The following is a 22,754-nucleotide window of genomic DNA, read 5'->3' as shown; positions in this document are numbered from 1 at the left end:
CTCCCCCGTCCCTCTTCTCAGCTGTTTCTCTTTCCCTCTTTCTTTCTCCCCTTCTTTCCCCCAGTCAAGTCTGTCCCGTATTCAGTAAGTGAAAATAAAATAAACAATAAAAGGTGAATCAAATGGACCATTACGACAAGGCTGGGATGGTCCGTTTGGTAAAGTAAATCCGTTGGGCATCTTTCTTTGCCTTTAGACAACAATTCTGATGCAAAAGAGCCAAACGGGACAGGCAAAAAAAAAAAAAAAAAAAAAAAAAGAGGTGTGGGAACCCCGTAAACTTTATTAAAAACAGATTTTCGGCTTTCTGCAATGATTCTTTTCACTCTGAGGAGAAAGTTAGGCGGATGAAGCTGGATCTCCATCAGGATGATAACATCACCGCCATGCTGCCGTGTGTGGGTGATGGTTGGGGGTGGGCTTTAAATGGGCTCATAGTTGTCTGTGTTCCATAGTTTTATGACTTGAGGCTCTGAGGCGTGCAGCACAGAGCGCTCTGTCGTCCAGATGAAGAAGGAAGGACACGGCCGGTCGTCGGGTTATGTCACATGCAGGAGGTCTAAACACTGTGACGAATCCACACTGTGAACATGTCACAGCTTCGACTCAGAGTGTGTTGTTTTGTGTCTGACGGTGTGGTTGAAGAAATCCTCTCTCTCTCTGTAGGACCAAAGCTTGCCCGACCCTCTGTCGCCCATCTACGCCAACGTCCCATCTCTGAAGAAATTGGCTCCGCCTCAGGGCCCTTCTGGCTCCTCCCTCTCCTCTCCACCTCCCACAGACCACTCCCTCTCAACATCAGACCACAGCCCATCATCTTCTACCTCCTTGGGCATGACCAGCCCCAACTGCCCAGTCAGCGCACAGGACCGATTGCAGGTAAGGCGACCTTTGACCTTTCCAGGTGTGTTTTGAGTTCATCTTTGTGTTCGGGTCACTTAAACACCAAACGGAGATGAAGCAGCAGCGCCAAAAGACTCTGCATGAAAGGAATGTGAATGTAGACGAGAGCTAAACTATCAGGACAGATGAAAGAAGCTGACGTGCAGCTGAGGAAAAGAAGTGCAAGAACAGAGATGATGAGTGCGGTTCACATGGTGAACCCATACGCTTACAGGTTCAAATCGATATTTAGAAAAATGCAGGAATTCCTTCTAAAAGGAGTAAAATGGGTTTAAAATATTGAAAAGAGTGTTTGCATGATATATGGTTCATTTTCACAGGTTTCCTGTTTTATTGTGAAGAGCTTTGTAAGAGGAAGTGAATGTGGTTGTGATCGGTAGCGTGCTCTGACAGAAGTTTGTGCCAGTGTTCATGGATGGACTATCTGCTCCACGGTCTACGTGCACATTTCTGTGACATTTCTGCCCCACATCCACGAGCAGCTGCTCACTTCTGTTTCAGACGCCTCGCTCTGCACACGCGACTGTTTCTGTACAGACAACATGCCTCAGCTGTATCATGAGCCTGGCATCACGAAATAATGTTTACCTTCTGTGCAGTTTCCAACATCTTGTGATAAAAGTGAAAGTTCTCCGAGCTTTTCAGGAGCCGGACAAACAACACAAACTGAACGCTACACTTAAAGTCTTACTGAACACGAGGACACATCTGCAGTAGGCGTTTGGACTTGTGGATAAAAAAGTTATTTCAATCCAGGCACAGACTGAGAGTTGCCCATCCTCAGCCTTACTCTCTCCTTCCAACACTTTGCTCGTGTCCTGCATGAGACGTCCTTTCAGGTGACGCTGATAGTCCAGCAGCTGCAGGACGCCACGTCCATAAGCGACACTGCAGGTGTGGTAGAGAAGGCGGGGGCGCAGGACGGGCAGCTGAGGCTGCAGGAACAACATCTGGTTCTTTTCTTAACAGTGCATCAGGATTACAAAAAGAAAAGAAAGTAATTGCATTTACTGAGTTAAAGCTGCCATCGGGCAGCAGCCCTGGAGTTACTAAAACACTGGATTCAAAGCAGTGTGACAGCACAGGAAGTGACTGAAATCTAAATGAACTCGAAGGTAAACGACAGGTCAGACACCACGGCGGCATTAAAAGAGCAGCACTGGATAACACATAAAAGCTCAGCTAAGCTAGCATTAAACACACTAAGGAAGAGCAGAAATCTAAGATTTCAGAATCGGACGAAATCAGAAAAATCCATTTTGAGCGAGACGTAGATGATGTGTACGCTCGTTTCCTAAAACGATGATTGCTGGGAGTGACGTGACAGGAGACGACGGTCCAGACAGAAGAAGGGCTGAAGGCTGATGATGCACAGCTGAGGTAGTGCGCTTCATCATGCTGTAGCGACAGATTACACACCAATGTAAGTGGTCAACAAAGTTTAGTGATGGCAGCGTTACAAACAAAGCGTATCTGGAGAACATTTGTACGAATGGCTCGTTGGATTTCTCTGCCATCGTCACTCTGACCTTCCATTGTGTTCCACTCCAAACTCACCGCTGTGTGCAGCTCAGAGGTACTTAAAGTTTTATCAGCTGTAATATGAGCATGTGGCGTCTGTTCCACAGGGATCCGGTGACCAGTTACTGGACACCAGTTTGTCTTACTGGTTGAGCAGGCATCCATGAGCCCTGTGCCCCTTTCTCTCATGTCTGTAGCCAACTATCACTGTAGCCTGATGAGATTGTTTCAGGTGTCACATATGAGTCTAAGACGTTTTATATATTTTATGTCGTCAGTATTTTTCTGTGAATTAGTGCAGCGGTCCCGACCCCCGGGCCACGGCCCGCTACCGGACCATGAGAGCGTAGACTCGGGTGTGAAATTTATGGTTTTCAGTGTGTGAATGTATGAATGTGTGTGTGGATGTGTGTGTGAATGTGTGGATGACTGGATGTGTAAAGCGCTTTGGGGTCCTTAGGGACTAGTAAAGCGCTATACAAAAACAGGCCATTTACCATATTTTATCGTTAACTCGGTTTGCCTGGGTCTTCCCAGAAAAAAAATATTTACACGTTACCATAGTGACCAGAGCATTAAGGGGCAGAGAGGATGTTACTCTGTTGTTGGTGCATTTCAGGAGGACGCTGCTAATAAAGTTACACAATCACACAGTGAATTCACGTTTATTATTATATTTACAAAATACCAGTTTTTGTCTTGGTCGTATCCTTTTATTTTGTTGTATTTATCCGCAACACCTTAAAGGCCGGTCCATGAAAATATTGTCTGACATTAAACTGTCCGTGGGGCAAAACACGGTTGGGGACCGCTGGATTAGTGAATTTGGTCCACAGCCACAGACAAGTTTTAACTTCTAGTGTGCAAACAGCAGAAGACAGGCCTGATCATCATTGTACAGAGCACGAACTACTTAAAGTTTGTATAAGTAATATTAAACAGTGGAATAAATAAACCAAAGGGTAGGAATTACACCCAAAGAACTGTATATAAAATTAAATCTATAAACAAATGGACTGATAAACACACACACACAAACATTATCACTCAGCTTAACTCAACTACCTCAAAACATTGAGACTGGACTGACTAATCAACACAAGCGCAAACACACTGACCTACACCACCAAACCATCGTACACACCAACCTGTAAATGCTCTTTCGCACAATATTATTACTGGACTTTCTGCACTAACTTCTTTACTTCCTAATTTTTGCTGCTACACTAAGGAATGTTTACTGTTCCTCCACTGCCTCAACTCATCATCACAAAACCTTTTTATTATGTTACGTTGTGTTTTTTTGTCACACTGTCACTTTGCTGCTCATGTTTGCACATTTGCACGTGCACTTTGTTGTCTGCTGTCTGTTAACAAAAAAAAAAAAAAAAGGCTTCCTTAGATAGTTAGTTTTTGTTAATTTATGCTGTAATTTATGTTAGGTCAGTCTGTCTTGTCTCTGCTAGCAGCTAACTAGGCCTCTTAGTTAGCTAGTTTAGTGTTTTCTGTTAATTTATGTTGTAAATTTATGTTGCATGTAGCACCTTGGTCCTGGAGGAATGTTGTTTCGCCTCACTGTGTACTGACTGTATATGGTTGAAGTGACTATAAAGCCAACTTGACTTGACTTGACTTGAAATGAAGGATTTGTAAGTTTAGCAGAGGAATAAAGTAAAGCAGGAAAAATGTACAATTTCATTAAAAATACAAAAATGTGATTACAATGAAGATCAGAGTACGACACAGAACATGTAAGAGTGTGAAGGAGGAAAGCAGGAAGTATAAATGCAGTGACAACAACAAATCTGATGACAGAACCAAAGCAGACAGTCCTGCTGTGCTGACCTCTGTGCAGGGCCACACTGAGCAGGACAGCGGGAGGCAGCCTGGAACCAACCACATGAACAACTCTCGCAATCCTCCACCCGTGCCGGTTAGAGACCTGGACCGGTCCAAGGGAAAAGAAGGGGGTCAGCTGACCTCCATCTCCCCCGCCTCCTCTCAGGTTTGAATCACTGCCTTCATAACCCCCCAGTCCATTATCAGGTCCTCAAAGTGATGTCGTCGTGCTTCCCGTCAGGGCTCTGGTGGCTGGGAGAAGGTGTTTGATGAAGTCTCAGGGAGACCTTACTACTTCAACCGCAGCACACGAACCACATCCTGGAATTTACCTGAGCCATCCTCCCCGTCACCCCCACCTGGATCTGCAACCCACAGGAAGCACGAGGGCGGCCCGGTACGACCCAGTTTAAAACGATGACCAGGTTCAAAGTCAGAACAGAAACTAGAACAACAAACTTAGTCATTTTTTAAATTGTGAAATATGTCAAAATGTCACTTCAACAGCTGAAAAACTGAAATCCATCTGATATTTTATCAGCTGTATCAGGTGATGCTTAGTGAACAGGTGGTCTTTGTGTTAATGAGGATTCAGGGTTGTTTGATTAAAATGGTGAACTTCCTCCAATGACTCCTCTTACTCTGATTACTGAAAGCCTCCCCTGCCAGAGGAAGACTATCCTGTAGGCGACCATAAAGACAACAACGCCAACTTTAGAACGGTACCACACACACAGACTGAGCACACGGTTCATTGCCACCCATCAATGACAGTCCTTGGATTGTTCCGAATATTCTCCCACATTTGTGCCTTTTTCTCTCCACAGCATCCTCAGCAGAGCTTGGGCCTGATACCCAGAGCTCACCTGGACCTGAAGGATCCTCAGGTAATCAGTTGGTCAGCGCCATCTGTGTGTCTGCTTTTTATTTGCATTAATCCATTGGTTTGCTGACTGTTACAGATTCCCTCAGTGCCCCAAAGTCTGATGGGAAATGGAGTTTGTGAGGACGGAGCATCGCTGCAGGCCAGGAAGCTGAGAGTCAGCATGGGAGAAGACGTGAGTGAAAACTTTACGGTACAGCAACAACCTTTTTAGGCCTGCGTCACACAGACTTTAACTGGTTTCTGGGTTTCAGACGTGTTCCCATGGCCACCGGAGGAACTTCTCCGATCACACTGACATGATAAGCAGACACGCCTCCCCCGACAGTCCACAGGTAGACACTTACCTGTGTCACTATCACGGCTCCATTCATTCGCATTGACTCGCTCGTTCCCGCTCATCCATTCGTTCATTTGTCGATCTGATGTCATCCTGTTCTCCCCCATCAAGCTCTCTAATAGGTGCAGACTGAAGAGGAATCTGTCCAATCAGAGCACAGGGTCCAGCTCACAGCATGTAGGTCTTGGCACCTGATTGGCTGTTGGGAAGATTAGTGAAGGTTTCCAGTAGATGTGGTTCCACTAACTCATCACATTAACATCTTACTAACCACTGCCTGACGGGAACTTTTTGGGCAGTTCAGACTGACAGCGCCACCTGCTGTGCTTCCTCAGTATTACGTGTTAAACATTTAGAAAGATTTTTCCTGACACCATGAAGTTCAAGTGTGTTTATCGGTGTTTAGATTTTTACTGTAAGGCTGAATTTGCCCAGAAAGTTGCTCAGTGTTTCTCCACTAACCCTTAAATCGCTCAATAACACCGATCCATCACACATTAACGGGTCTGAGGGTCTGATTGGTCTCTTTCTATGGCCCTGCTGTTAGTTCTGGTAACTACAGCATCTCTGACTGTGTCCACACTGGAGGCTGGTGTGCACACGGAATCAGACTTTGTCCACAGGTTCACACCACACTTTGGTGGTCCTCCTACTTCTCCTGTAGCCTCAGCAGACATTCCTGGCCTGATTCTATACACGAACGTAGCTGGTCTTTGACCTGCTGCTTCACTCACTCTGTGCAATGTTCAAAGGAGCACCAACAAATAAAACAGGAAACCACCTGCAAAGGAAACATGTGCACATTGTCCAGAGTTCATGAGGAAAATGGTTTAAGACATAAAAACTGAGAGCAGATGAAAAGAAGATGCTGCTGTGTGCATCCCAGTGTCCGTGAACACCCCATGTGCAGATGTGCAGATCGTCTCTGATGACGAGCCAAGGACCAAAACCAAACACTCCCAGAAATCTTGGACCCAATGCTAAAATCAACAAACGCTAAGTTTAATAGTTGCAGACTTCAAAGCAAGCTGGCCATTAACTATGACTCAAGCGGTAAGCTTACCAAAGGAGTTTACCCTCCCAGACACCACTCCATGTGTTACTGCCTCAAGCTAAACAACAAGAAGTGTGTGCATGACAACATTACATGAAGTAGAATTTATTAAAAACAAACTCACAGTAAGTTCTGCTGAATGAATAAAAGTCACCACACCTGGGCCAGCTTTTATCAAGTTGAAGGTACAGGTGTGCTGCATCAGCTGACCGCCTCGCAGAGAGGAGAGCATCAGCAGCACGAGGGCAGTGGGAGTTTCAAGGCTCAACCTTGATTAATGCATGAGTAACACAGTGGATTGTGAAAATGGCTGCTGTGGAGAAGCTTTGGTTCACGTGGTAGTAAAGTCCCTCCTGTGTTTCCTGAAAGCAAACTCCTCCTTTGTCAGATGAAAAGTTCAGTCATGTTTTAATTAGGGATGCAAAGAGGTCTCTCGAGGCCTTGTTTGTGTCCGTGAGGAGGTCCTCTGTCCGCCGAGAATGTTTTAGGTGTCCTTGAATAATCACATAAATCCTTGAGTTTGGTTCCTGGAAAGATTTTCAGGTATTTAAAAATGTTTCCAGCACTGATCAGACTGATGGATGAAATGAGACAGGCTGATAAAAGGCCTTTCATTAGACCCTCACCACTCCCGTGTTTGCAGAGGAGTCACATTTCAAAGCAGGTAACCTGAGGACTCAGCTGTGTGTCTGCATTCCTACAGGGACACCTGCTGGAGAAAGCAGGGATTCTCAACAAGACTAAAGTGGCTGAAAATGGAAAAAAGATCAGGTGAGAGCACAACAATTGTAAAGGTAAGGTGTGTGCTCGTATCTGTTCTGTGGGTTTTGTCGGAGGTAACTGTGTCTGCTGATTTTTGGACAGGAAGAACTGGAGCCAGTCGTGGACTGTCCTGCATGGAGGGATCCTCACATTCCATAAAGACCCCCGACCAGCCGGGAATGCAGTAAGAATCAGTTTACAGAGTCCAACAGGAGCTCAATCAGAATCAGAATCAGAATCAGAATACTTTATTGATCCCTGGGGGAAATTATTTTTTGTTACAGTGCTCCATTTTAAACCAACATTAAGACAAGACAGACAATACGCTAACTAAGAATAGTACAATATATACATATATATACATACATACATACATACATACATACATACATAAGTCACTTATAAATAAATAGCTGGAAAAGAAACATGTGTAGCTGTAGCAGTAAACAGTGTGTTAAGTGGATGCGTTGTACAGGGAGCCACAGGCAGGAATGATTTCCTGTGTCGTTCAGTGGTGCTTTTCGGTAATCTCAGTCTCTCACTGAACGAGCTCCTGTGACTGACCAACATGTCATGGAGTGGGTGGGAGGTGTTATCCAACATTGTCTTTATCTTGGACAGCATCCGCCTCTCCGACACCACCTTGAGGGAGTCCAGCTCCATCCCCACAACATTGCTGGCCTTACGGATCAGTTTATTAAGTCTGTTGGCATCTGCGACCCTCAGCCTGCTCCCCCAGCATGCAACAGCATAGAGGATCGCACTGGCCACAACAGACTCATAGAAAATCCTGAGCATTTTCTGGCAGATGTTGAAGGACCTCAGTCGCCTCAAAAAATAGAGACGACTCTGGCCCTTCCTGTAAAGTGCTGTGGTGTTTTTAGCCCAGTCCAGTTTATTGTCAATGTGTACTCCAAGGTATTTATAGTCCTCCACAATGTCAACACTGACCCCCTGGATTGAAACAGGGGTCAAGTGTTTCCTGGTCTTCCTGAAGTCCACGATCAGTTCCTTGGTCTTTGCCACGTTGAGCTGCAGATGATTCTGCTCACACCACGTGACAAAGGACAAACACCCTAATGCACCTTCTGCCTCGAACCATTACTTGTGTTTTCTACTCTCTGTAGTAATAACATTTCTCAGGACTAAATACCTGAGAAATGTTTGGATTTCATATGTGGAAGACTTAGATTGATCTAATAAATGAACAAGGCAAACAGAGAAAAACTAACTTGTGAGAAGGAATTCAATGAGTTATTAAACACAAACAATACCGCCAGCATTAATAAATGGCTACGATATAGAAACTTTAGATTTCCATCCATGAATCATTGATCCTATTGTGCTATTAAACTATGGTGATGATGAGGAGGAGGAGGAAGGTAATAAAAAATAAAAAATCAACTTTATTTCTATTGCAAATAAAAATACAACAAAGTTGACCAAAGTGCTTCAGAGTCGGTCAGAGCAAAAGCACAAGACAGAATGAAAAGAAAGAGTTAAAAGGAAACAATATACAACTGTTTGAAACAAAAACTAGCCACGAAGTAACAAAGTAGTTTGAATCAAAAGCCAGACTAAAGTTTTAAGACGCAATTTAAAAGACTGGGTGGACTCGGAGGAACGAACATTAGGAGGGAGGTTATGATGAAGATGATGATTATGACGGCAATGAGGAGGAGGAGAATGAGGATGATGATGATGAGAAGGATGAGGATGATGATTACTTTTATTATTAGTCCTTATCCAGGTGAAAAAAATCTCATTGAGATTAAAAATCTCATTTCCAAGAGAGACCTGGCATCATGGCAACAAAAGTCAAAATACACGAACCACATGACTATATAACTTATTATAACTTATAATTATGACGGCCATGAGGAGGAGGATGATGATGACTTGTTTTCCCTCAGAGCAAAGCGTCACAGATTGTTCCAGAATACACCGTTGAACTCAGAGGAGCTTCGGTGAGCTGGGCCTGCAAAGACAAGTCATCCAAGAAGAACGTTCTAGAGGTACTTTTTACCCCAGTTACATCAGCTTCCCTTCTTACCTGCTTGATGAAGACCACTGTGGTGTTTGTGTGCAGCTGAAGACACGTCAGGGCTGCGAGTATCTGATGCAGTACGACAAGGAGAGCATCATCAGCGACTGGCTCAAAGTGATCCAGGACACCATCGGACAGCTGGTGCCAGACGGAGCACACAGACCGGTAATCCTTCGAAGCCTCGTGCCTCGTTCAGGCTCTTTGTTTCAGAGCGAACTGGCTTACAGTGAAGTCTGCTTTCAGGACCAGGAGCACCTATCAGACAGTGAAGACGATGGTTCTTCAGACAAAGAGGACAAAGACAGGAGATCGATATGTGAGTCTTTGAACTTTAACCATCTCCAACATCTGTGCAGACTCGGCCTGATGAAGGTCTGAAGCATTAAAAGCTCAGGAAAGGAGCACAGGATGGCCCTGAGCGGAAACATGTTACCAGCTGGTGTTTCTGATGTCTTTTCAAAATGACCCACAGAGTGATGGAATAAGTTTATTAATAAGAACGTTTTATTGGCAGGTATTGCACAGTGGTTGTCATAGTAACACTGAACACTTTCTTCTTCTGCTGCATCTTCAGCGAGCAGGATCCCATCAGGAGCTGACACGGAGCAGACGCGAGTTCGGTCCAAACTGCGACGCTTCCTGCAGCGAAGGCCGACTCTGCAGAGCGTCAAAGAGCGAGGATACATCAGAGGTAAAAAGGCCTCCCGATCACATGCACCGACCTTTAAATGCTACAAACTGTGAATATCATTGACTTTTCTATCAGATGCAGATGTTTACCTGCATGAACCCGCTCAGTGATCCAAAGCTAACTCGCTACAACAACAGACTCACCTGTATATTCATTTGGTGTTAGTTTAATGAGTGAAATTAGCAGCTGAGTTAACCCATTTACATCAACATGTGCACAGCGCACGGGTAAATACAAGATCCAGAGATGAACAGAAAAACATAGTAAAACAGTAATGCATCCGAATATGAGTTTATCAAGAGTGAATCACGATGTAGACGATATGAAAACTGTAAAATGATGCTAAGCCTGATGACACAGAAACATGCAGCTCGTTGATCAGACTGGAAATGTCTTCCAGACAACGTCTTTGGCTGCCACCTGGACACTCTGTGCCACCGAGAACACAGCACCATCCCCAAGTTTGTGGAGAAGTGCATCAGGACAGTGGAGCGCAGAGGTGACGGAGGCACACATGTTACCCACGCGCTACAGGAAACGCACAACAAAACATCCCAAAAGGTTAACTGTTCATCTGGACGTAACGTTTTCAGTGTGAGAAACATTCAGATGAACAATCAACCTTTTGGGATTAGGTGCCATCATGGCACCGGATACCGGTACCCATCCCTATTTGGGATTGACTTACCTGGATGATTGAGCATGCATCAAGGCACATCAAAACGTGTGTTTACAGTGGGGCAAAAAAGTATTTAGTCAGCCACCGATTGTGCAAGTTCCCCCACTTAAAATGATGACAGAGGTCAGTAATTTGCACCAGAGGTACACTTCAACTGTGAGAGACAGAATGTGAAAAAAAAATCCATGAATCCACATGGTAGGATTTGTAAAGAATTTATTCGTAAATCAGGGTGGAAAATAAGTATTTGGTCACCTCAAACAAGGAAAATCTCTGGCTCTCACAGACCTGTAACGTCTTCTGTAAGAAGCTTTTCTGTCCCCCACTCGTTACCTGTATGAATGGCACCTGTTTGAACTCATCATCTGTATAAAAGACACCTGTCCACAGCCTCAAACAGTCAGACTCCAAACTCCGCCATGGCCAAGACCAAAGAGCTTTCGAAGGACACCAGGAAAAGTATTGTAGACCTGGGGCCCGTTCTTCGTACCTCGCTAAGTAAGTTAGCTGGATGAGATTGTTGACGTTTTCGCCTGATCTTGGATCGTTCGGTTCCCCGAAGCTCATCCGGGACTTGCTGTCATAGCAACAGAGCCGTAAGCGTAAACCTGCTCGGGAGCAGGCTTACTTTATGTAAACAGGATTAGATCGCGGCCACGCAGGTATGTCCGCTTCATTCATACGAAAGCAACAACAATATTCCACCACTGTTTCACCATAAATAAATAACATCAATGTAAAGATAATGCAGCACTTGATCCTTTTATTGATTTCACACAGATACATACAGGTCATTTCCTAAAAAAAGGGAAATGTACTATTAATCATTCTATTCCATGTATTTGATTATTTCAGATTCAATTCATATTTCAGAGTAGTAATAGTAAATTACTTCGTGTAATCAAGATGAGAGACCACGGCTATAAAAGCGAAGGTGGATTTGGGAAGCCTGTCGCAGCCATGTCCTGTCCGTTTACGCGAGCAGCCCATTGCGGAAGGTGCAAGATTGATAAGGAGAGTTTTCAGAATTCAGCGTATATTGCGGGACAGACAGGATCCTTTAGCTCAGCGCGACAGTGTGCTCATAGAGAGATATCGATTTTCCCGTGAGGGTATTATTCACTTAACCAACTTGTTGACGAGGGGGTGCAGGACCACCACCTGTCTTTGTTTGCTCTGCCCTTTTCTTGGTTGCTGTTATAAACAAACAGATTATTTCAGGGTCTCTTTCCAAGAGACTAAAAGCAATATAAGTGATAAATATTACCATTCTGTAGCATATTCTTATATTCCACTTTTACTTGTTCCCATGTTCTAGTGGGTCCTGTTGTGGCTCTAATGTGAAAGAGGATATAATGTAATATAATATAATATAATATAATGTAATATAATATAATAGATTTACCCTACCGCCTACTGGTGTTGGCCAGAGGGGCCGATGGCGCGATATGGCAGCCTCGCTTCTGTCAGTCTGCCCCAGGGCAGCTGTGGCTACAACCGTAGCTGCCTCCACCAGTGTCTGAATGCGAGAGTGACTGAATAATAATAATAATAATGGAGTGGATTTATATAGCGCTTTTCAAGGCACCCAAAGCGCTTTACAATGCCACTATTCATTCACTCTCACATTCACACACTGGTGGAGGCATTGTGGCATTGTAAAGCGCTATATAAATCCACTCCATTATTATTGTTATTATTAAATCACTTACGAGTTTAATTTGTCAGCAACTTCCTGCCAGCCCTCTCTCCTTGCTTTTGCAGCCTTTGCAGTGTTCCCTTGCGTTTTAATTAAACTCTGAAACTCCTGAAATCCCTCACTCAAGGGTTCTTCCTCTGCTGCCGAAAAATACCGAGCGCGCTCCTTCGACATTTTCGCCGACCAATCAGAGGGTTGCCGATCAATGTTTCTACTATCGATGCGTAGCCCCTGTTAAGCCACCCAGTGATCTCACATTACTTCATCCAGCTGTACTAATCGTCAACAGCAGGTGTGTTCGGAGAACCGGATTAGCGAGCTCAAAGTTAGCGTGATGATTTGATCTTGGATGTAGTAAGCGAGGTACGAAGAACGGGCCCCTGCACCAGACTGGGAAGAGTGAATCTACAATAGGCAAGCAGCTTGGTGTGAAAAAATCAACTGTGGGAGCAATCATCAGAAAATGGAAGACATACAAGACCACTGATAATCTCCCTCGATCTGGGGCTCCACGCAAGATCTCATCCCGTGGGGTCAAAATGATCATGAGAACGGTGAGCAAAGATCCCAGAACCACACGGGGGGACCTGGTGAATGACCTGCAGAGAGCTGGGACCAAAGTAACAAAGGTCACCATCAGTAACACACTACAACGGCAGGGAATCAAATCCCGCAGTGCCAGACGTGTTCCGCTGCTGAAGCCAGTGCATGTCCAGGCCCGTCTGAAGTTTGCCAGAGAGCACATGGATGATACAGCAGAGGATTGGGAGAATGTCATGTGGTCAGATGAAACCAAAGTAGAACTTTTTGGTATAAACTCAACTCGTCGTGTTTGGAGGAAGAAGAATACTGAGTCGCATCCCAAGAACACCATACCTACTGTGAAGCATGGGGGTGGAAACATCATGCTATGGGGCTGTTTTTCTGCCAAGGGGACAGGACGACTGATCCGTGTTAAGGACAGAATGAATGGGGCCATGTATCGTGAGATTTTGAGCCAAAACCTCCTTCCATCAGTGAGAACTTTGAAGATGAAACGAGGCTGGGTCTTCCAACATGACAATGATCCAAAACACACCGCCCGGGCAACAAAGGAGTGGCTCCGTAAGAAGCATTTGAAAGTCCTGGAGTGGCCTAGCCAGTCTCCAGACCTCAACCCCATAGAAAATCTGTGGCGGGAGTTGAAAGTCCGTGTTGCTCGGCGACAGCCCCAAAACATCACTGCTCTCGAGAAGATCTGCATGGAGGAATGGGCCAAAATACCAGCTACTGTGTGTGCAAACCTGGTAAAGACCTATAGTAAACGTTTGACCTCTGTTATTGCCAACAAAGGTTATGTTACAAAGTATTGAGTTGTATTTTTGTTATTGACCAAATACTTATTTTCCACCCTGATTTACGAATAAATTCTTTACAAATCCTACCATGTGGATTCATGGATTTTTTTTCACATTCTGTCTCTCACAGTTGAAGTGTACCTCTGGTGCAAATTACTGACCTCTGTCATCATTTTAGGTGGGGGAACTTGCACAATCGGTGGCTGACTAAATACTTTTTTGCCCCACTGTGTGTGTGTGTGTGTGTGTGTGTGTGTGTGTGTGTGTGTGTGTGTGTGTGTGTGTGTGTGTGTGTGTGTGTTAAGGCTCACATCGTGTTGTGATTTAATGGTTGAAGGTGGGTCAATTTCGCTCATTAGCTTGGATTTGTAGTCGTACTGAATCTAACATGATGTTGCAGCCATACAGCACTGAAACAGGGATTTATGGTGAAGTGTTGTGCAACAGAATTCAGATGTTGTTTTTGTCTAAGGTGGAAATGAAACAATTCTTAAAGGTGTAACCCAGCGACTGATGAACTGGACAGAGGTGTTTGTCTACTAACTGGCTTCACTCGCTGTGTTCAGGTCTGGACGTGGACGGGATCTACAGAGTGAGCGGAAACCTAGCCGTGATCCAGAAACTACGACACAAAGCCGACCACGGTAATGCGTCGCTGACTCAGTTCATGTTCGGTAACGGTCACGTGATTTCTCCCTGGATTCAAACGGTCTGATGGATCGTTCAGACCTGCGGCGGCAACACGAAGCTGTTCGCGTCTAACAGATGGATCTGAACCCAAAGTCTGTTTGATCTAAAGTTTGGTTTCAGAAGACTGAAGCTGTCCTCTGTTTCTGCAGAGGAGCACTTGGACCTGGAGGACGGACAGTGGGAGGAGATTCACGTGATCACCGGCGCTCTCAAGCTTTTCCTGCGGGAGCTTCCAGAGCCGCTGTTTCCCTTCAGCGTCTTCGAAAAGTTCATCGCCGCCATCCGTCAGTACACACGCTGTTTGACACATACATGTTAATACACAGCAAAGGAAATGTCACACACTGTACCAGACCTGCAGTAGCCCTGGTCTACTCGTGTTTTTATCTTATGTCTTTAACCCAGCTCTTACCTGAAGGAGGGTAAAGCTGGGCATACACTTTTTTTTTCAGTCGCGTTATTCAGCTCCTGCTCAAACTGCACGATTGACTCGCAGGGGTGAGAAGTTCGTAGGTCACGATGCAGGTCTCACACTATACGGCCCGATGCTCTGATGCGACCTGAGTGCTCACACTGTGCGTCCATAACATGAAGCTTATAACACAAAATCTGTCGCTCGCTCTGTCTTTCACTCACACAGACTCACATCGATCATCGAACATCAAACATCAGGCAGCTGCGATTGAGCAACAATGTAAATCCAACTGTTTTCACTCTTTCTAGACTCATTGGAACGGCGCATACATTTGCACACACACAGTTCCTCAGTGAAGCAGGAAAACCTGGGACATTACTTGCAGATCTCCATCTCTACATGCATCCTGACAATTCTGCAGTTTTTACATTATGATTTTACTCTAACGACACCACAAGCGTAGCCGGACGTACAGCAGGCTGGAAAAAGGGCCACTTTAACATCATCTGAACACAAGTCAAAGTTAAGAACCGACACAACTTACAGCACTGCGCATCACATCATCATCATCATCATCATCATCATCATCATCGCCAAGATCACTTTTCTAGATATGACCCAAGGATCTCACCACTCCAGGTCTGCTAAATAAAAAGATCCTCTGTAGTTAAAGCAATCGCAATAACTCTTTTTAGGGTTAAACAAAATATCACACTGGGCTCCATAACAGCACAAACTCTAAGTAATGATTAAGAACATCACCCACACAGTCATTTAACATGACATCAGGACACAAACTGAAGAGAACTGGAGACAATGTTCTGACTCCAGTTAGTAAACTTTTCTTACTCTTACAGCTCGTTGTGCTGAAGCTCATATTCCTTTGAATGAAGCAGACAGCATTCTTAGATTATCATTAACAATTTTCTCATGTTCACTTACGTTTTTGTGCAAACTCTTGGCTTTCCAGCACTAATAACATTAGCCTGCATTAAATATTTGCAAACTCGAACAGCTGAACACATCTGGAGATTTAATACATCACTGCTTAAAGATGAAGACTTTATTAAATATTTTTAAAAAGAGTGGACTCTATATTTAGACTATAATGACACTCCCGGAACATCAGCTCGTGTGGGACTAATAAAGGTTATCTTATCTTATCTTATGATGTGTTACTTTTTCTCCAAAACTCACAATCCAATCTCTCTGGGGTCATTGCATTGATAAACTCTTTTGCAAGAATATCAGATTACTCAATTTACTGGTCAAAATCTACAGTCCTTCCGATGAATTGCTCCTTCCATAATTCTTCTGCACGACTACATCTGATAAGTTGTAAATGTGCAGAGGTTGACCGAGCAGTCGACTCTTCCAGTCAGGTCTCCTGGTGTCACGGTGACCACAGAGAAACACAAAGTAACGAGATCGCAATAATCCCAGCACACGTTTGTGATGAGCGATACACCGAAAAGTGCCGTCATGCCTCTAAACTGTTGTAGTACAGAACCTTAGCTGTGTGTGTGTTTGCAGAAGTCCCAGACTACAGCCTGAGGGTGTCCTACATGAAGGATCTGGTGCAGACTCTTCCTCTACCGAACCACAACACCATGGAGCTGCTGTTCAGACACCTGCGAAAGTGAGTTTGCTCTGAGGCTTTATGAACCAGTGCAGACAGACAGCGGAGTGAGCAGTGCCCAAAACACTGCTAACTCGGCCAGCCTGCTCTCTGCCAGATAACCCCTAACAGTCCCAGTTACACACTGGGTAAGGGTGTAGAATGCACTGGATCATGGCAATGGCGAAATAGATCTGTAACTCCCAAATAATCAGTCAGCTAAAATAAAATTAGTCTGCAAGTAAAAACGAAGCGGCAGAGCATGAAGGTGATTAGGTCTGCTTTGGAAACAACGTGTATCTGTCTGTGCCTCTCCAGGGTGATCGAACACAAGGACTCTAACAGGATGTCGGTTCAGAGTATCGCCATCGTGTTCGGACCCACACTGCTTCGCCCCGAGACTGAGTCGGCAAATATGACGATTCATATGGTGTTCCAGAGCCAGATTGTGGAGCTCTTGCTCAACGAGTTCCCGACTGTTTTCTCAGAGAGCTAAAAGGAAACTCCTGGAATTTACTCTGCGTCCTGCGAGAACCCTCAGAGGACGCGAGTCTTCCAACACCCTCGAGGACATTGGACCTACACACCCCCTCCTCTCTGACCCAGGAGCCAAATGTGGGAATCTGAGAGGACCACCTGATACCGAGGGTTGGCTCTGAAACCTCTTCACTCCTCTTTAAAAGGAGCAGACCCAACCTGACGTTTTATTGGCACCTTAAAACCATCAAACATGTGACAACGACATCTTTTGCCAGACTTGTAGCTCTCTGGACCGAAACACAGGAACTGATCCTGGGTAAACCTCCAGGACAGGTTTGAAACCAGCATGTTTGTTTCTCCTTCAAGACAAAATACCAAAGTGGTGAATGTCCTGTTAAACCTCTGAATGCCTCACAGTAAACCAGACTGGTTCAGGACCCTTTGAGAAACTCGTGGAACTCTGAACTCATCTTCTGTTGCCTTTTTGTTTTGTTTTTTCACTCTGTGGATGTTAAACTTTGACCCGGGACCTGCTGGCTGTGTTGCCTAGACCCAAAAACCCTTTTTATAAATTTCATATATATAAAATGTAAATGCTGAGTATATCATGTCGGCATCTCAGCATCACGCCTTAAATGAGCTAAAACACAGCAGAACAAACAGTATCCTGATTGAATGGCACCGTCTCAGGATCCTGTGCTTCTTCACTGTACAGACACGATCCTTCGAAGTATTTTTAAATTTTCAGACCCTCCTCTGCAGATGACTGGAAATTTACCTTCAAGGTATGACTTGGTGTGACTTTCTGGTTCACAGAAAGTCACACCAACCCAAAGAGGGTGTACAGAGTCTCCCTGGCAGACTGTGGAGAGCAGCTGCACATGTGATCCTGAGAATCTCCATCCACCTGTTCAGGTATATCTACCAGAGCAGCCACCACTGCGCTGCATTCACTGATGCTGGGAAACAGATTCACACGGCAAAATAATTTTCTACATCAGTGTTGATACCATGAGTATGTTTAAGTTAAATAAAACATGCAACGTATTAAACACTGGATCAAACTCTAGACTTTATGATGTGATGATCATAAATATGGAGCTTCATCAGCAGATGGAACATTATAGAAAACGCATGTGAAACGCTCGACTCCGAACGAGAGGCAGAAGCTTTATCGACTGTTAAACTGTAGATCTGAGTGAAGGGAGGCTCCACTGAACACAGAACAAAGGATTTAAAACTACATGACGGCCAGGGGTGGATTTTACAGGACAGTTCTTACTGTTGTAAATAGTTATGTATGTTTTTATAGCAGTGAGTTTCTATGCACTACAGATGCAGAACTAAGTTACTTTGTTAGGGAAGATATTCCTTTCATATTCCTTTCTGTACAAGAGGGCATTTTCCTGACTTTAGTTTGAAATAAACTGTCGTGTATGACGGTGTCCTGCTGGGTCTGCTTCTCTTCAACACACCCAGAAATCAAACACATCAAACTCTTTATTTAACACAAATTCACCAAAGGACTAAAACCACAACCCCAGACAGAAATATAACCTGCAAAGATGGCTGCTAAAGCCTCGACAAGCCAAAGTGTGAATCATCAAAGGTCAACAAAGAGCTGAAGCTTTGGTGGGAGGACTCACAGATGTGCTGCTCCACGCTTGGTTACTGGCGTTCCTGGCATCATAACAAAAATGACCAATCACAGTGCAAGCTAGCAAAGCTTCCATCAGCAAGTTGCATTAGCCCAGCTAGCTGCCTGTTAGTAACTTTGTTCGCATTGTGTTGTCCGTAGTCAGTAGCCGCTGTCCCAGTTTATTTGCATAATGTGATTTCATTGGCTAACAGCCGCTGAATAAACACGAATAAAAGACAAGAGCAGTTAGAAATCTCAGGTTTTCAGATCCTTTGTTGTGAAACTGTGTGTCATACATGCTGTATCGCCTCTTTGTGTTATTTGGGAGATGTGATCATGGTAAACTGTTACCATGGTACCAGCTGCTCGTCGGACGATGCTCATCTTCTGCGGTTTCAGCTGAGACGGTGATGTGGATTGTCGAGCTGCATTGGACCTGAGGGTGTAAAATAAGACTCGTCAGAAGCTTTCACATCATGATCAGCAGCTGCTTCATTCTTGTGCTTCAGAAATATGTGAACAGGTTCTTCTTCTTCTCTGAGCGCTTACAAAAACGACACAAAACACCTGAGCTGTGAATCCTGATCAGTCTGCAGCAGATTTTACTTTTCAGGAAAATATTCACTAAAAAACTCTTGAGTACAAATGTTTGTTCATGTTAGTGCATCAACAACAAAGGTGGATATCAAATCTTTGACCTGTTTTACTTCATAGGAACAATTTAAGGAAGGAGTCATCTCATTCAGATCTCAGTCTTCGTTAAGAAGGCATCAGCTTAAAGTGCTGACCCGATAACATCCCACCCAGGATATAAAAGACTTCCTGCTTCCTGCAGTGGAAAACTCTCTGAAAACAAAGAAACTTTCAGATTTAAATTATCAGATTAAATCAGGCCAGGAAGAGCTGAGCTGCTCCTGTGCTGTGGGTTCACCTGTGTTGTTGCTCATGCATTCCAGACTCTCAACTAGGTCGTGCCTCCCCACCTTCTCCAGCACAGACTTGTCCACCTGCAGAGCATCAGAGCTGTTACTGTCCACCTCTGCTCAGGACAGCGTTAGGACGACTCTAGTTAGTAAAAAGGTTCTTTGTGCCAACATCAGTCAGTGTGCTGAATAACGAGATGCTGGGATGTGTATTGTTGCGCTGAAGTTTTGTATATGTACATATGTACATACATGTGTAAATATGGGTTGATATGAAGTGACTCGATTGATCCGTTGATGAACTGGAAACAAATTTCCATCGATATGGAAAATAAAGTTATTCTATGCTATCGTTCTGATCCAGGTGCAGTGGATTTATCTGGGCTGCAGGGGGCGCCAAACTTCACACACAATAAAAGATTCTTAATGAAATATTTCAGGTGTGATGTTAACTGTGATTAATGGAATACTTCATCAGCTCCTTCCTCATAACATACTGCCTGAAATAAAAACTGCACCACCACAAAAACCAGAGACGAGAGAAGCTGCAGAATAAGCAAACACCAGCATTTCTCTTCCTGTTCACGGCACTGAGCTCGACCTGCAACGCGAACACCTTCATCTTGTCTAATGTGATCGCCTTTAACATTCTTAGTTCGTAACTTCTTACAATGAATTGTGCCACAAGGCTCAGTTGACTGCATGTTTCATTTCTTTACGATTGTGTGCTACATATACACTATATATGACATATAAAATACATAAACCTATGAGATGTTGTATAGAAATATTACCTTATCAGCTAATATTACTGAAGTAGAAAGTGTGGAAACAGTGGAGGCTTCGTTATGGCTTCCTGTTTGGTTTATAAGTCACTGTGTGATCACGGTGATCCTGATCCTGTCCAGATTCGTCCGGATCACAATCATCATGTCTTTCTCTTATTTATTTTTTTAAATATTTCTCCTGTTTAATATTTATATTTTATTCCAGCACAGATGGTGTGGCGCGCTATTCTGTTCTGTTTTGTACAGGCGGATCCCAGCCCTGCAGTTCCGCCAGCGGCCACAGGCGGCAGCAGCGAGCTGACATCGCTCAGAGAAGAGGAGAAGAAGACACGAGCGGCGCGTCGTCATGGAAACGGTTTGTTTTCGATCAGAGACGAGAGAGTTCACGGAGGGAGTGAGAGCGCCTGAGTTTAGGTGAACACAGAGAGGATTCAGGCTGTTACAGGTGAGCACTGACGACAGACTCGAGCTGCGTTCAGGACCCGGTCGTGTTTTCAACTTCCGCTGGATCAAAGCTGCTTTAGTTAGCAGCTGTGAGGTCACGTGACCAATAACCGTGTACACTATTAGATCGGTGTAGCTGATGTGATGCCACGTTGTGATGTCACCGCTGTTTGCACCGTGGTGTGAGCTGCAGCAGAGGGAGGAGGGCTTTATGTGACCTATCTGCTTTCTTATTAGAATTCCATCAGAAGTGATCTTAGGCTCACTTTTATTTTTCTGCATTTCTGATGATCTCAGTACTTAAACAGGAAGTTCAGTCCGTGACTTACAGGAAGTCAAGAAGCTGTGAGACATCATCAGGAGATGGCAATGTCACAGTGTGACATCATCGACTTCTCTGCATTGGAGAGAGAGCTGCAGGTGGCAGTCGAGTCTGAGCGGCGACATCAGCGTGAGAACGACGCCAAGCTGAGAGCCGTCTGCCAGAGAGCGTCCTACGACCAGTTCAGGTAGGCGGCTCCTGGAGAGGCCTGGACCTCTTTCAAAGCATTTCCAGGGTCTTTGGATGAGTTCCAGGAGATTTTGAGCTTTGGTTGGCGAGGCCTGCTGAGTCCAGCAGGGCCCTGGTCAGTGATGCTTTAAAGGTTTTTCTCACAGCTGGGTGTGGTTTATATGCCCCTCAGAGACCTGGTCCTGGCCTGCCACATGAAGCCTCTGGAGAAGAAAGATAAAGACGGCGCACTGCGGAAACAGCCCTGGAACCCCGTCGCCCCGAGCAACAAGTGATGTCCACTCACCTGGACCAGCGTGGACTGACACGCTGTAGCCCACAGAGTCTTTTATAGTCCTGCTGTGATGTCAGAACATGTGACACATGATGAAAGCTGTAAACAGGAAAAGAGATCAGATGTAACAATTCATCATTTCTAATAAACCTGAAGAACGTGAACCATTCTCCCAGCATCACTGACTCCTACACCTGTCCACTCACCTGTGAGCTGTGGACGTCTTTCACTGTACTGACCCAACAGCCCGGTGGCGCCTGTGTCCGGCAGCCTCGCCTCTGTCAGTGCGCCCCAGGGTGGCTGTGGCTACAATGTAGCTGCCATCACCAGTGTGTGGATGTGTGGATGAATGGGTGGATGACTGGTTGTGTAAAGCACTTTGGGGTCCTTAGGACTAGTAAAGCACTATAGAAATACAGGCCATTTATCATTTACTGACCCAACACTGAGGTCAGAGGTCATCAGGTAGTCGTGCAGGTAGCCCCACCCTGAGAGCGTAACAGTAGCAGATCAGGTGTGGACAGGTGTGCAGTTCTGGGTTTCTTCTGTCCTCACTCCTCTGATTTCAGATTCTCACACTGAGCAGCAGGGGGCGCTCCAGACCCACCGCTCAGCTTCATCTCTGGATGAAGGCTGAGCACTAACAAGCGTGACAGAGCGAAACCGCTCACATGTGACCAACTGTGAAAGACACTGAGATGAGTTTTTATTACAGGAAGTGAAAAATGAAAAGTAAGTCACTATAAATACAACAGACTCTGTGATATCAGCTCATGTTCTGTCTGTGAAGGCTCTCAGTCATCCAGGTCACGGTGATCTAAGGCAGCGGTCCCCAACCCCCAGGCCTCGGACCGGTACCGGTCCGTGAGTCGTTTGGTACCGGGCCGCGAGAGTTGAAGCTCAGATGTGAAATGTATAGTTTTCAGGGGTTTTATCGGTTTTCAGCGTTATTTTGTTATCGTTTTTATCGTTATACTCGTTTGTCCTGGGTCTTTTCACGTGTGTTATGAATAAATGTTCTTTTTTTTTTTGTGCGGGTACCAGTTTTATTTTGTGGTATTTATCCACGACACCTTAAAGGCCGGTCCATGAAAATATTGTCGGGCATAAACCGGTCCGTGGCGCAAAAAAGGTTGGAGACCGCTGATCTAAGGAGCTTGGAAGAAACGCGACTGGACATCTTTAAGCTTGTGCAGACATTTCTTCACAATCAGGAC

The 22,754-nt window shown here is 44.9% G+C and overlaps 2 protein-coding genes across 5 annotated transcripts in view; both read left to right on the top strand.

The window, feature by feature from the left end:
• Positions 1–19,879, top strand: part of LOC308410957 (rho GTPase-activating protein 27-like) — a 45,266-nt gene extending 25,387 nt beyond the window's left edge. Inside the window, exons 4-22 of one of the 3 annotated variants that reach the window (XM_080904622.1) lie at positions 667–879; positions 4,280–4,429; positions 4,505–4,660; positions 4,920–4,985; positions 5,091–5,150; positions 5,226–5,321; positions 5,401–5,481; positions 5,598–5,663; positions 7,244–7,311; positions 7,405–7,486; positions 9,216–9,317; positions 9,392–9,514; positions 9,593–9,665; positions 9,924–10,040; positions 10,441–10,539; positions 14,322–14,399; positions 14,595–14,729; positions 16,394–16,499; positions 16,797–19,879. In XM_080904622.1, coding sequence (XP_080760748.1) covers positions 667–879; positions 4,280–4,429; positions 4,505–4,660; positions 4,920–4,985; positions 5,091–5,150; positions 5,226–5,321; positions 5,401–5,481; positions 5,598–5,663; positions 7,244–7,311; positions 7,405–7,486; positions 9,216–9,317; positions 9,392–9,514; positions 9,593–9,665; positions 9,924–10,040; positions 10,441–10,539; positions 14,322–14,399; positions 14,595–14,729; positions 16,394–16,499; positions 16,797–16,974 — 2,049 coding nt within the window. In that variant the 3' untranslated portion in view covers positions 16,975–19,879. Of the gene's footprint in view, positions 1–666; positions 880–4,279; positions 4,430–4,504; positions 4,661–4,919; positions 5,151–5,225; positions 5,322–5,400; positions 5,482–5,597; positions 5,664–7,243; positions 7,312–7,404; positions 7,487–9,215; positions 9,318–9,391; positions 9,515–9,592; positions 9,666–9,923; positions 10,041–10,440; positions 10,540–14,321; positions 14,400–14,594; positions 14,730–16,393; positions 16,500–16,796 lie in introns of all 3 variants that reach the window. The other 2 variants (XM_080904623.1, XM_080904621.1) reach the window with 2 other exon arrangements.
• Positions 19,880–20,642: 763 nt separating this feature from the next.
• Positions 20,643–21,701, top strand: dnaaf19 (dynein axonemal assembly factor 19). Of its 2 annotated transcripts, none has more exons than XM_080905599.1 (3): positions 20,643–20,753; positions 21,061–21,261; positions 21,436–21,701. In XM_080905599.1, exons 2-3 carry the CDS (start codon positions 21,116–21,118, stop codon positions 21,536–21,538), a joined length of 249 nt encoding a protein of 82 aa, XP_080761725.1. In that variant the 5' UTR covers positions 20,643–20,753; positions 21,061–21,115; the 3' UTR covers positions 21,539–21,701. The 2 variants fall into 2 exon arrangements, with proteins under 2 accessions (XP_080761725.1, XP_080761724.1); XM_080905598.1 differs by having other exon boundaries at positions 20,646–20,753; positions 21,050–21,261.
• The last annotated feature ends 1,053 nt before the right edge of the window (positions 21,702–22,754 follow it).

Source organism: Rhamphochromis sp. 'chilingali' (assembly GCF_963969265.1).
Source record: "Rhamphochromis sp. 'chilingali' genome assembly, chromosome: 15".
Taxonomy (NCBI): Eukaryota; Metazoa; Chordata; class Actinopteri; order Cichliformes; family Cichlidae; genus Rhamphochromis; species Rhamphochromis sp. 'chilingali'.
Note: the sequence above shows the minus strand (reverse complement) of the source record. Positions and strands in the feature narration are given on the sequence as shown.

What these genes read in the sequence shown, in the direction of transcription:
- dnaaf19 (XM_080905599.1), top strand. Translation starts at nt 21,116, where the DNA reads ATGGCAATGTCACAGTGTGACATCATCGACTTCTCTGCATTGGAGAGA. An exon ending in GCGTCCTACGACCAGTTCAG is followed by an intron (nt 21,262 to 21,435) that starts GTAGGCGGCTCC and finishes TATGCCCCTCAG; the next exon opens with AGACCTGGTCCTGGCCTGCC.